The sequence below is a fragment of the Leptinotarsa decemlineata genome, unplaced genomic scaffold (genome assembly GCF_025532065.1).
Source record: "Leptinotarsa decemlineata unplaced genomic scaffold, Ldec_3_MD MMD2_P_RNA_scaffold_12, whole genome shotgun sequence".
In the NCBI taxonomy this organism is placed as follows: Eukaryota; Metazoa; Arthropoda; class Insecta; order Coleoptera; family Chrysomelidae; genus Leptinotarsa; species Leptinotarsa decemlineata.
Genome location: NW_027412526.1, coordinates 7,574,913 through 7,587,765, shown reverse-complemented (window position 1 = coordinate 7,587,765; position 12,853 = coordinate 7,574,913). Strand labels below are relative to the sequence as shown.

General features: G+C 33.0%; 1 protein-coding gene across 4 annotated transcripts in view; it reads right to left on the bottom strand.

Annotated features, from left to right (window-relative positions):
• The window catches only part of DCTN1-p150 (dynactin subunit 1), a 28,152-nt gene extending 15,299 nt beyond the window's left edge, over positions 1-12,853 (bottom strand). For 2 of the 4 annotated variants that reach the window (XM_074173491.1, XM_074173493.1), the window contains exons 1-5: positions 12,496-12,853; positions 10,003-10,133; positions 9,909-9,935; positions 6,905-6,955; positions 3,735-3,912 (exon numbers count right to left, since the gene is read on the bottom strand). In XM_074173491.1, the coding sequence (XP_074029592.1) occupies positions 3,735-3,912; positions 6,905-6,955; positions 9,909-9,935; positions 10,003-10,133; positions 12,496-12,669 (561 nt within the window). In that variant the 5' untranslated portion in view covers positions 12,670-12,853. The remainder of the gene's footprint in view (positions 1-3,734; positions 3,913-6,904; positions 6,956-9,908; positions 9,936-10,002; positions 10,134-12,495) is intronic. The other 2 variants (XM_074173496.1, XM_074173503.1) reach the window with 2 other exon arrangements.

Sequence of the window (12,853 nt, the reverse complement as noted above, 5' to 3'; positions counted from 1 at the left end):
GAAGATTAGAGTGGTGTCAAGAACGTCAAAACTGGGATGCAAATGATTGGGCCACAGTTTTGTTTACAGACGAATCCAGATTTGGATTTCATCCAGATTCTCGTCGAGTAAGACTGTGGAGACGACCTGGAAATAATGAACGTTTGAGACACGTCCAGGAAGTCCACACATACAGAGGTGGTACAGTAATGCTATGGGGCGGAATCATGATCGGTGGCAGAACTGATCTCGTTTTTCCAAATCGCTCTCTCACAGCTCGACAGTACCTCGACACCATTCTTCTACCTATCGTCCGTCCGTTTGCTGGTGCTGTTGGTGAAAACTTCCACCTAATGCACGATAATGCTCGTCCACATGTCGCGCGTCTAGTGACTGACTGGCTCACCAACGAAGGAGTTGATGTATTGCCATGGCCAGCACAATCACCGGACCTGAATCCCATCGAGCATGTGTGGGACATGCTTCAACGAAGAATTACTCCGCATATGGGGAACATTCACACAACGTTTCAATTGAGAGAGCTTTTAATCGCTGAATGGGCAAATGTACCTCAACAAGACATTGACAATCTCATTTTGTCGATGCACGATAGATGTAGGGCCGTAATAAACCAGCGTGGAGGCCATACTTTGTACTGATTCCAATTTTTTTTGTATTATAATTTTTTTTCGGGGTGCCAAAGAAGAGCCATATTTTTTTTTAGTTTTGCTTATATGCGCACTCAGTATTTTTGACCATTTAATAAATTTTGTTGTAAGTTACATTCGTTTAATAATCACCCGTCAACTTTTTTTTCCCTAAAGCGATCTAAAAAAAAATTATTGCCATTTTTAAAAATATCCCTAGACTTTTCTGATGTGTATATTTACAAACTCTACAGACCATGGCCCAGTTACAGAGTAGGAAAGGTAAATATCACAAATAGATTTGTACATACAACAAAATGACAAAAAGTTATAAAAAAAATTCAACAAGAGTTATACAATATCATACAACCTATTTCTAAAACTAGTAATATTTTGGAAGAAGATATCACAGTCATTTTGTCCATCATTATAGGCATTGCACATAGCATTTAATGGGGCATTTTGATAATAATTTGTTCTTGCCGATTCAATATAAACTGTGCAAAACGATCTAGTTTCATAAGCAGGTACATTGAAATTGATTTTTGATAGAAGACAGGGATCATCCACTTCACTATGTATCATCTTGTTACAAGTATATTGAGTATGCAAATACACTTCTTTTCTCGAGGGTTTTTATGTTGTACTTTTCAAGTAGCACTACTTGAAAGTGAAGATATCTCAGGAACTTGTTTTGAACTCTTTCAATGCTATACTTGTGACAGTTATATTGAGGACACCAGATAATGGAAGCATATTCCAAAATGCTTCAGATAAGAGCGATATACAAATGTTTGATGCAGGTAACATTGTTGAATTACCTAGAGTTGCGAACTACAAACCCATACAACTTTGAGGCCTTGTTTGTTATATTCAGTATATGAGATCTAAATGATAATTCAAAATCAAAAGTAACACCAAGGTCTGTTATTTCTCGAGTTCTGTTGAGTTTTATGCCGTCCATCTCGTAGCAGTATATATCTACTGACTTTTTTTCGGGAGAAGGTAATAGTATTACACTTTTGAACGTTGAATAACAATTTGTTATTTTTTGACCATTCAACGATGTTATTTATGTTTTGTAGACGTACATAATCTTCAACTGTTGAAATTCTTCCAAAAATTCTCAAGTCATCTGCAAAAAACAAGTAGCAAGATGATGTGATATTTTTTACATGACTGTTGATAAATAAAATAAATAACAAAGGACCCAAGTTGGAACCCTGGGGAACTCCAGACGATGTAATAAATGGTCTGGACTTATGTCCTTTCACTATCACACTTTGTTTCCGATTAGATAGATATGAACTGAAAAATTTTATTAAGTTGGGATGAGAACCAAAATCATATTCTAGGGTTCTTAGAAGAATTGGATGTGAGACTTTATCAAAAGCTTTAGCAAAGTCGGTGTATATAATGTCCACTTGAGCACGACTATCCAAGTTTTCAGCTATAAATTGGGTAACATTGTTAAGATTACTAAGTGGATCTTTTTTTCATGAAGCCATGTTGGAACTGTGATATTTTAGGAGAAACTGATCTACAGAGATGCTTGACAATGACGGTCTCGAAAAGTGTGGCTGCTGCAGATAATACTACCACCGGCCTGTAATTGATAATATCGAAGCAAGGGTAGAAACATTGAGTACTTGATTTGAAAAAAAATTTAAACAATCCTGTTGTTACTGTGAGGGAAACTTGGACACATTTCTACCACCCGTAAACAATGCAGCAATCGATGAAATTTCGATGCTCTGGATCTCCAATTGTCTCATTTTTTTGCGATTGGAAATTACTATTCGATGTTACTGACTACTCTATGAGAAAAATGTATGGAAAGAAGAATAAAAAAGTTGCCCAGAGATAGTTCGTTTTCGCAGGTCAATGCCCCTGCACAGAAAACGCATGTTTTCGTGCTAACAATTCGTGATTTAGGCTCCGTCCGACTATCACGTTTCTCCTCAATTGAAAAAAGCCTGAAAGGTCATAAATTTTCTTTCACGTTTTTCCACAACTGAAGAAAAGTCTGAAAGGTCATACATTTCGAAGGTATCACAAGTATATACTTGTGATACCTTCGAAAAATTCTAAACTGGAAGAATTACAGCAATACATAAATCAGGAAATACCAGCTAAATGAAAAACTATCTAGCCATTACTGTATCATCTTCTCCAGCTAAAATTTTTGAAAGAGCATTTTATAATAAAATTTTTGCACATGTTGAAGCATTTCTTTCAGATGAATGACATGGTTTTCTCAAAAACAAATCCACTGTTACGAACTTATCCATTTTTACAACTGACTTAGCACTTACAGTGAAGAATTCGGAGGTACTTGCTATCTACACAGACATTTCTAAAGGTTTTGACCAAGTAAACCATTATGTATTGTTACAAAAGCTAAAGTCCTTTGGATGTCAAGATAACCTCATAAAATTATTGACATTTCAGTTAAAAATTCGCACAAATTTCATTAAATTCAACAATATCCACTCATATTCTTTCGTGAACGATTCAGGTGTACCACAAGGTCCACCTTTAGGCCTGCTGCAGTTCGTAGTGTTCGTGAATGATATATCTGATTATACTAGACACTTTCTAATACATGCAGATGACTTGAAATTTTTTGAAAAATCGCTTGCGAAACAAATATGAACAAACTGAAATATTATCTTGCTGCTATTGCAATATGAATGTTTTTTTCCCAAAGAATCCAACACCATGAAAAAATATTACTCCTGTTACATTGGCAAAAGTACACTGATTCAAATGGCGCTCATCTCGATTAAATTTAATGAGTATTCACTGAGATATTACAGTTTGAAGTCATGAGAGAAGTTTTGAAACAACCCAATATATATTTCATTACTTTAACTGATGATTTATTTCAATAATTGTTACTGTGACTATATAGTGACAATATTGTGTGTTGTTTCATCACCTTAATCTTGACTTCACTCTATACATATAATTGGATGTATCTGTTTATATGCGGTGCAAATAAATGAATGAATGTATCCAATTGAATGGAGAGTATGTTAAATAATAAAATACTTCGATTCCTCTATCATAGAAATTCACGGTATATTTTCAGTTTCATATACCCACCTCAACAAATGAAGCCCGTTTTGGAATCTGGCTCATCGATTCAGTTCCTTCTGCAGGTTTCTCAGAAGGAGGCGAAGCGAGATGATTTCTGCTACCTGCGAGAGACTGCCTACTACCGGCCAATGATTGCCGACTGCCTGCCAATGACTGTCGGCTGCTGGCAAGCGACATTCTTGAACTACAGCAACCAAAAGTATCATTTGTCAAAGAAATAGTATTTGTTGATCATAGTAAGTACAATATAATGGGTGATGTAACAAAGTAACATTCTACTACACAACACTTTTGCGTTGAAAAAAATACACACAGAGGATCAAACGCTTTCTGTCTCACCTAAGCCCTATAAGATCTTTCGTAGATAAACCAAAAATAAAAATTGTTGATTCACAGACCAAGAATTTGGCTTTAACTATGAGTAAGTTAAGTTTACCGTCTAATCAGACTTGTCAAACTGATTAACCTCAACTGTCTCTAAGCAATTTATTATCAAAGCCACTGTTGTTCAGTGTTGAAAGCGAAACAGTAAAATTTTCAGTGAAACAGAATGAAAATTTGCAAATTTGAACAAACAACTACATGGACTTAAAAGTATCGGGCCTAACACATAGATGGCGATAGTGTTATTGCATTTACTGCTTTTTCAGTTAGTACTAACCTAAAAGAAAGCTGTTGCAATTTTGTGAACTTCAACTCATAACTTTGTGAGTTATTGTGCTAAGAGTGGCACTACTTTTATTATTTTCAAAACAATGGATATTGAATATTGATACTTTTTAGACATCGTAAGATAACATATTGGGAATAGATTATTTTAAAGAAAGAGGCATTTAAAAACATTTCGGGGGTATATTGATTCAAAGATAAGACAAAAAAGATTCTCAACAAAATTAATCATGAGTGATAGAAAGTAAAATTACTATAATAATCTTAAACACAAAGTAGCTTGGGGTTAGTATAAGTGAATCAGGTCCAATTAGAGCAAAATTTTGAAATATTTATCATCATCCAGAATTATCTAAATGATTATTACATATTTTGGTCAAAGAATGATGCTTCAGGCGAGAAAAACTTGTATTATCTGATGAACAATATTTTAAATTTATGTTTTATGCATTTTGAAAATGGCTGTGTCATAACGAGCCCTTCCTAATAATCAACCAAATAAATATAATAGATAGTAAGTGACAAACGAAGAACATGGATGCAAACATTTTCAAGAGTCGCTTGAAATCTGACAAAGCATTTTATAAATGAACTTTTATTCAAACTAATTAATGTTTTTTCTGAATGTTAATTAATTGTGATTGCTCCTGATATAACATATTTTATTAGCAAAATAAGTTGCCATAAAATGAAATGATATTGTAGGACATGATAAGCTTTTGCGATATTTTTTATATCAATTCTTAAAGACTTTGACACGGTGAATTTTCTGATTCTATATTTTTGAGAAACAGATATATGAGATGCATTCTAAATTTCTAGTAATAAACAGTTCACGGCAAATTTTGAGACCTCTTTATTTTCCTTATTAAAAAACACTTTTAAATCACATGTACCATTTAGTAATCTTCATTATACTAAAATAGAACTAGTGACACATGAAGAAATTAGTGTATAGAGAAATTTGTCCAGTTTAGTGAAGTGTATATGAATCAATATTACAATAAACTGATTTAATTTGTTCTTCATGGATTTTCATTGATCGAATGTATCAAAAAAATATTTGCAATGGAAAGTAACAATGAAAACTGATTTGTGATAATTACACTAGTTTACAAACAATTTACGACTGTATTGCCAAAGGCAGTTTTGTTAATTATTGATCCCTAAATGCGAAAATGATAGTGAAAATTTCCTAACATGTAAGATCTTTGAGTTATGAATTTTTCCACAAAAATTTAATGAACATGATATTCCAAATTTACTTTTCCCCTAAATTGGGGAAATTGTTTAACCCGAACAAATGACGTTTATTCATAGATTCGTCTAAAACAGGTTTAAAAGCCTTTGGCTCCATAATGGTAACAAAAGACCCTCTATTCCTCTTTCACATGCAGTTGCCATAAAGGAAACATATGAAAGTATGTCACTTATTCTAAATGCAATAAGTTATAGTACGTATAGCAAATATGTGGTGACCTAAAAGTCATAGGACTATTACTAGGTTTTCAGGGCGGATTTACGAAGTTTTGCTGTTTTCTTTGCCTTTGGAACAGTAGGGCAACACAGAGCCATTATCAAGTAAAAGAATGACCTCTGAGAGATAAATATATTCCAGGTCAAGCTAACGTGAACAATATACCTCTTGTTAATCTCAAAAACGTTTTGTTACCCCATTACACATGAAACTGGAGTTAATGAAAATTTTTGTAAAAGCATTAGACAAAGAAGGTGATGCGTTTAAATATCTTTTCCACGTTTTTCCAAAATTAAGTGATGCAAAGCTCAAGGAAGATATATTTGTTGGACCACACATTAGAAAACTACTAAGTGATCAACGGTTTGAAGAACAATTAAGTAATGTTGAATTAGCTGCATGGAGTTCCTTCAAAAGAATTGTTTCGGAATTTTTAGGGAACAAGTAAGTAGAAAATTACGAAACACTTGTAGAAGAACTACTTGAAAACTACTACAGAATGAGATGTCGCATGTCTCTCAAAATCCATTTCTTGCACTCCCATTTGAATTTTTTCCCAGAAAATGTTGGTACTGTCAGTGACGAACAAGGGGAAACATTCCACCAAGACCAAGACATATTGACAATGGAGCAACTTTACCAAGGCAAATGGGATGCAGCAATGATGGGGGATTATTGTTGGTTCCTTATGAGGGAAAACGATGAAACATATAAACAAAAGTCAACATTTGCAAAAGGGTTATGCACAAAAGACTTCATTTGAATGTTTTTTCATGTGTATTGTAAATAAAGTCTGTTGTCCTCAAAATATATTGTTTTTTTTCTTGTTTTGATCTTAAATTTCCCTATGTGAAAATTTTTGTATAAAATGAAAATAACTATAACTCAAAATCTTTATGTTATGATGTTTTAAACTCTCATGTATAGCCACTATAATATTAGTCGCATTTTTTTTTCTTATTTGTTGGCTAGTGTTATAGGTATGAATATAAATAACGATATTGTATGAATATAAAAATGAGCGGGATACCTTGATGCGGAAAGTGAAGGGGTTCCCTTTGGAGATGTTTTTCGCCGAACTCTAGCGAAGCAGCATGGAATAAATGAAAAATGTTAGTGGTACGAATGAATTAAAATTAAATAATGTATGAACGTTCAATGAATAATAAATAATAATTTGTTGCACATATTACATAAAATGATGTAACAGCCACTCAAAAGGGAACAATTTTTATAAGGTGGCCCCCTAATTCATGGTTTATGGAAGCATTCTACGACGAAGTGTGGTTCGAGTTCAATAGTGGTTTCTTGCTGTTTGAAAATACTGTTTAGATTTGATATTTGCAAATGTTTCAAACTTTTACATATGAATACAGAGTTCAATTCTCTAAGAGGAGAGATGATGACATGGTATATTAAAATTTTCCGAATGCATGGTGTTATACAGGGTGTTTCAAATTCTATCCTCACCATTAGGATTGTAGAAACTATGAGAGATACAAAGATGGTTAAATTGGGGCAAAGTTGCGCATTTACTTGACTAACAATATCCGTTGAGAAACTTCGGAAATTCCTTGTATATCCGGAGATATCGGGAAAAAACAGAAATTTAGGAAAATGGTTTTTATTTTTTCTTGCTTAATTTTTGAAGGATTCCAAAATAAATTGGACTTCCACATTAGACATTGTGTCCTTTTCAATGAAAATAGAACTTTGAACAAATAACAAGAATTAACTTAAATGTAAATATAAAACTAAATCACAGCAAATGCTCAAAATGCTGGCCTTATTCATGATAACACAACTGTGTCCTTCTTCGAATATTATTTATTGCACGATTAATTTCCCTCCTCCTCAATCTTCTGAACTCTAACAATGCTGTGTTGAAGGTCCTCAATATTTTGATATTCCCTCTGACCATAAACTCTATTTTTCAGTGTACCCCATAAGTATGTATCCATAACACTTAAGTCTGGAGACCTTGCTGGCCATCTCACCGGCCCATTATTCCCTATCCATATATCACCAAACCTTTCAGTCGGGTAATTAGTCTGGTAGTGTGCAGTGGAGCACTATTATGTTGAAACCAGATGCTGTTATAGTGATAGTTGATAGGTTTCTCTATTCAGAATTCCGTCAAATAAATGAGCACCCAAAATTCTATCTTTGTAAATTCCTGCCTACACGTTAATACTAAATCGCACTTGAGGTCGAATTTCTTGGAACTGTCTGGGGTTGTTTATGCTCCAAATGTGTTCGTTATTTCGGTTGAATATCCCACAATTCGTAAAAGTGCTTTCATCTGTCCAAATTACATTTTTCAGAGAGACAGGAAAATCAGGTCTTCTTATTAGCCAATTACAAAATTCTAATCGTCTTTCGGGATCACCTGGATGCAATTTTTGAGATATATGTATTTTGTAATATTTGAAACAACTTTTTTGAGATGTCTTGAAGCACTTGTATGACAAATATTCATTTCAGAGGAAATTTGACGTGTAGATTTCCCCAAGTTTATCTGCAAATTATTAATTTTTTATTGAAAAGGACATAATGTCTAACTTACCTGATTCATAAAATTTTCTTTAGTTTCCTGGTCCATTCTGTCTCCATATTTTTCCTCGGCTTTTCAAATGAACCAAACTCTGTAAGATTTTGATCCAATAACTTGAACTTAGTTCGATGTGGTTGTCGTCTTTTGGAATACAAGTTCAAATACATTTCCGATGTCCTAACATTGTTTCTATCCTATTTGTAATATATTTGTATCATATCTCTTTTTTCTTCATTGGTGAAAGCCATTTTCCGCCAAAAATTCAATGACTTTTACAATAACAAAATGTCATTGAGTGTAACAAATTGAAAGTCAAATTTAGAAACACCAAAGTCAAACCCTATTATAAGAATTATTTTTTTTCAATATCTCCAACTTTTCAAAAAAAGAATAATAACTTATGATACATCATTGAAAAGGTAAAAATCTGGTTCTATACAAAACAGAAAGAATCCAATGTAGCGCCTCTAAGAAAAAATAAAGTTGATAATGGTGGCCGGAAGACGAAATGTTGAATAGCAAATCTGAAAACACCATTATGTAGCAGAAAAACAGTGGTAGTGTGGAAGTGCAATTTCTTTTCGAATCCTTCGAAAAATAGAGCCAGAAAAAATAAAAACTATTTTCCGAAATTTCTGTTTTTTCCGGATATACTCTGAATTTCAGATCTTTCTCAATGGCATATTGTGAGTCAGGTAAATTCGCAACTTTGCTGAGGATCGAATTTGAAAAACCAAATTGTATGCTTGTCAAAATAATGTCCACTAGTATTATTGAAAAGGAGTTTGATAGACTCCCTTTGCAGAATTCATTATAAGGCAACTCTTTCAATATACATATTACACTTTTCTGGATAATAAAAAATATTGGCACTACTAGTTCCACCCCATATCTAGCTCTGGAATAGAAATTAGCATAATGAATAGTTTTTGTGATAGAAATATTTGTATTTTTGTTCACAATTTCTAATCCATAACATGTTTCACTGACTTTTTTTGTAAGATAATCCACGCCATAGGAAAAGTTTAATCTTTTATCTCCCAGGCATTTTATATTACCAGTGTTCAAATTATTTATTATTTATGTACATATACGTACGCACACCCCTATACACATAAAAATGTCGAACTGAAACTAAAGGATTATTATTATAAAGAAGCTGTAAGAAACAATCCCTTTTGGGCTGCTTTACAAATTGTGTAGTCCCCCTAAATGCTTTTATTTTAGATATACTGGAGCTATGATTGCAAAAAAATTGCATTTTTTCGTAATACTGTTGTATCATACTATAGCTTTTTAGTTAAAAAAAAACATCTCAGGGTCGTCATGTTGTATACCAATTCCCATACCCATAATCAATAATTCAGCTACAAAAAATCATTCTTGACAATGAATACAATTGGGGTTTCGGCTGAAATATGAATCTTCTCAATGTACCTAATAATTATTTTAATGAATAAGAATGTCATGAGGTACTCACGTGGTAGGTTTAGGTTTTGTGCCTATCCTAATTGAGATGCATGAAACATTTCAAAACTGTATAGTGAAAACAAATTAAGCTGATAATGACTCACCTGCTCTGACGGTTCCTAGCAATTTTAGAAACACCAGCTTGGCCTTCATTCCAGTTTTCAATAGGTTTACCATTTTCATCAAGTGGTACTACCTGTGAATCCCTTACAAACATTCCATGGTTTTCTTCACACTGTTTGGAAAAAGAAATAACATTCATTCGTTTACTGTGTAAAATGATGCATAAAATTTATGACGTATTAATTAATTGTCCTGATTGGTTATCGCTCGCAAACATAAAATGTTTTCACATAATACAGCACCCTGAAAAGTGAGTTCATGAATAATCATATAATATAGTTATATACATCTATACATTTCTAGTTATTCACTAAAAATTAAAAATTCATCAACGTATAAGCAATTGTCAAGAACATGAGAGGTTCATATTTTAGTATGGTCTCACTCTACTTTGGTATCTAAAATTCAAGCGCTTGGTAGAACAACTCTGTCTGTAAAATACAGAGATACATCATCTACGCCTATTCAGGTTCCATCAGGGGTACCGCAGGGATACCATATGGGCCCACTCACTTGTTTGTATCGGACATAGAGTTTGTTTTCAAATATTCAGAATTTCTTATGTTTGCGGATGATCTCAAATTAGCAATTACTCGCCGGGAAGATAATGAATTAGTTCATAAAGATCTCGAAGCTTTTTCGATGTGGTGTAGGAATAATTTGTTACATAGATAAGTGTCATATCATTATGTTCGCTAAAATTAGAAGTCCAATATTCTTTGAATATAAATTGAATAATATAGCTCTTGAAAGAGAAACATTTATTCACGATCTGGGAGTTAAATTTGATAGCGAAATTAATTTTAATCTTCAAGTATCAGAAATTGTGGCAAAAAGTCTCAAAATGCTAGGTTTTGTCTTGAGAATTTCTACTGATTTTTCAATTGAAACAAAAAGGATTTCATATTGTGCTTTTGTAAGACCCATTCTCGAATATTGTTCGATTATATGGGACCCATACTATAATGTGAATATTGATTTGATTGTGAATGTTCTAAAGAAATTTTTAAGGAATTTCACTGTGGTATTCAACGAAATGAATATGAATACAGTCAACTCTTTACCAAGTTAAATATAAAATCATTGGAAGATAGAAGAATTTCTATGAACTTGAGTTTCCTCTTCAAATTAATAGATAGTGAGATGAACTGCCCAGAACTACTTCAACTAATAAGTTTTCATATCAAACAAAAAAATATGAGAAATCCTAACATTTTTCATATACATTTTTTTCCATACCAATTATGCTTTGAACTGTCCGATTCCTCGTATTCTGAAGCTGGGAAATCAATATCATAATAACTTAGATCTGTTTAATGTCACTTCACGTCTTTAAAAATTGATTGAAAATGCTATAGCATTTCCAAAGCTTTTCTTTACCTTACCATTTTCTTTGTAAGTACCAGATTTGTTACATCTTATTCCTTATAAGTACCAGATTTGTTTCATCTTTTAGTAATGCAGTCACTAGACATAAGGATTCATTAATTTATATTTCACACTTTGCTAAATGTTTTGTAAAATTGTAATGTAGATATTAGACATGAGCATTAAAAAATACTTTGTAGTTCGTCACACATTGTTAAATATGTTCTTGTAAATTGGCTTTGCCGTTGAATAAATAAATAAATTAATGAAATTTCAAAATAAAGTGTTAATTAATTATGTTGTCTTGAATTTTTATCAACTATTGACCAACTGCATCACATAAAATTGATAAATCCATACTTATAAATGCGAAAGTCACTCACTTACTCATCATCTCTGTTTCTCCGTACTGGTGAGTCCTAGGGAGCTAAAATTTGATATATAGGTGCTTCTAAGGTCTTAGATGCGAAATGAGAAAGGACTTCAAAATATTTCAACTGGATCGACCCCCTGGGGATAAAAGAGGCGGGTGTACATATGAAAATTACCTTTTCATCACTGTTTCTCTGTACCGCTATATTTTTGGAGGCTGACATTTTGTATGTAGGTTCGTCTTACAGTGCAGATGTGCAATAAAACATTTTTTTTTTAATATTTTAACTGGGGTGCCCCAACTGAAGATAAAAGGGGCGCGTTCACATATGAAAATTACCAAATCAGCATCATCGGGAGATGACTAAAATTCAAATAACCTTAAATATGATTATCATGGACTTTCAAGAATCGGCCAATTCCAAGTATGACTTGAAAATATATTATGACATGCCTCTTTGTGACTGGTACTAGGAATGTTATACATTCAAAGTTTGGAAAGGGTGGATTTATACCAGTCTTAAGTAGTAGGTTGCGAGATTTAAGTCCTAAGAATTCATGTTCACTACTATTAAAAAACCAATTTCTCGTGCACATAGATATTATGGCACTCAGCCTTTGAAGGGTTGAAACAGAAGACTACACCGTTGGTTCATTATCAAATATTATGGCTAATCTTGATATTATTCTTTGACTCTGGTAAACTCACAGCATAAACCCAACATGCTGCTTACCTTAAAATATTCATGCCCTTTAACAGATCCATTATTTTTCCCTTTAGGTTCATCAAGAACTAATCCGATCCAATTTCCAGCAGCAAAATTGGTTTTGCCAACAAAAGCGACGATCCCCTGAACTCCTTTTCCTGTAACTTCTACTCTTCTACCGATTTTCATGTACTCAGACATGTCTCTTGAACGATTTTAAATTTTTGATTTCGATAAACTACGAAGTAATATTCATTAAAATTACATAGAAATGGGTAAATACTGAAATATCAACTGAAACAGTTTTGAATTAAATTTCAAACATTGTACGTATTTTTGTAAGATCTGTCAGGGTATCGTCTCATTGACAGTTGTTCTGCTCTTG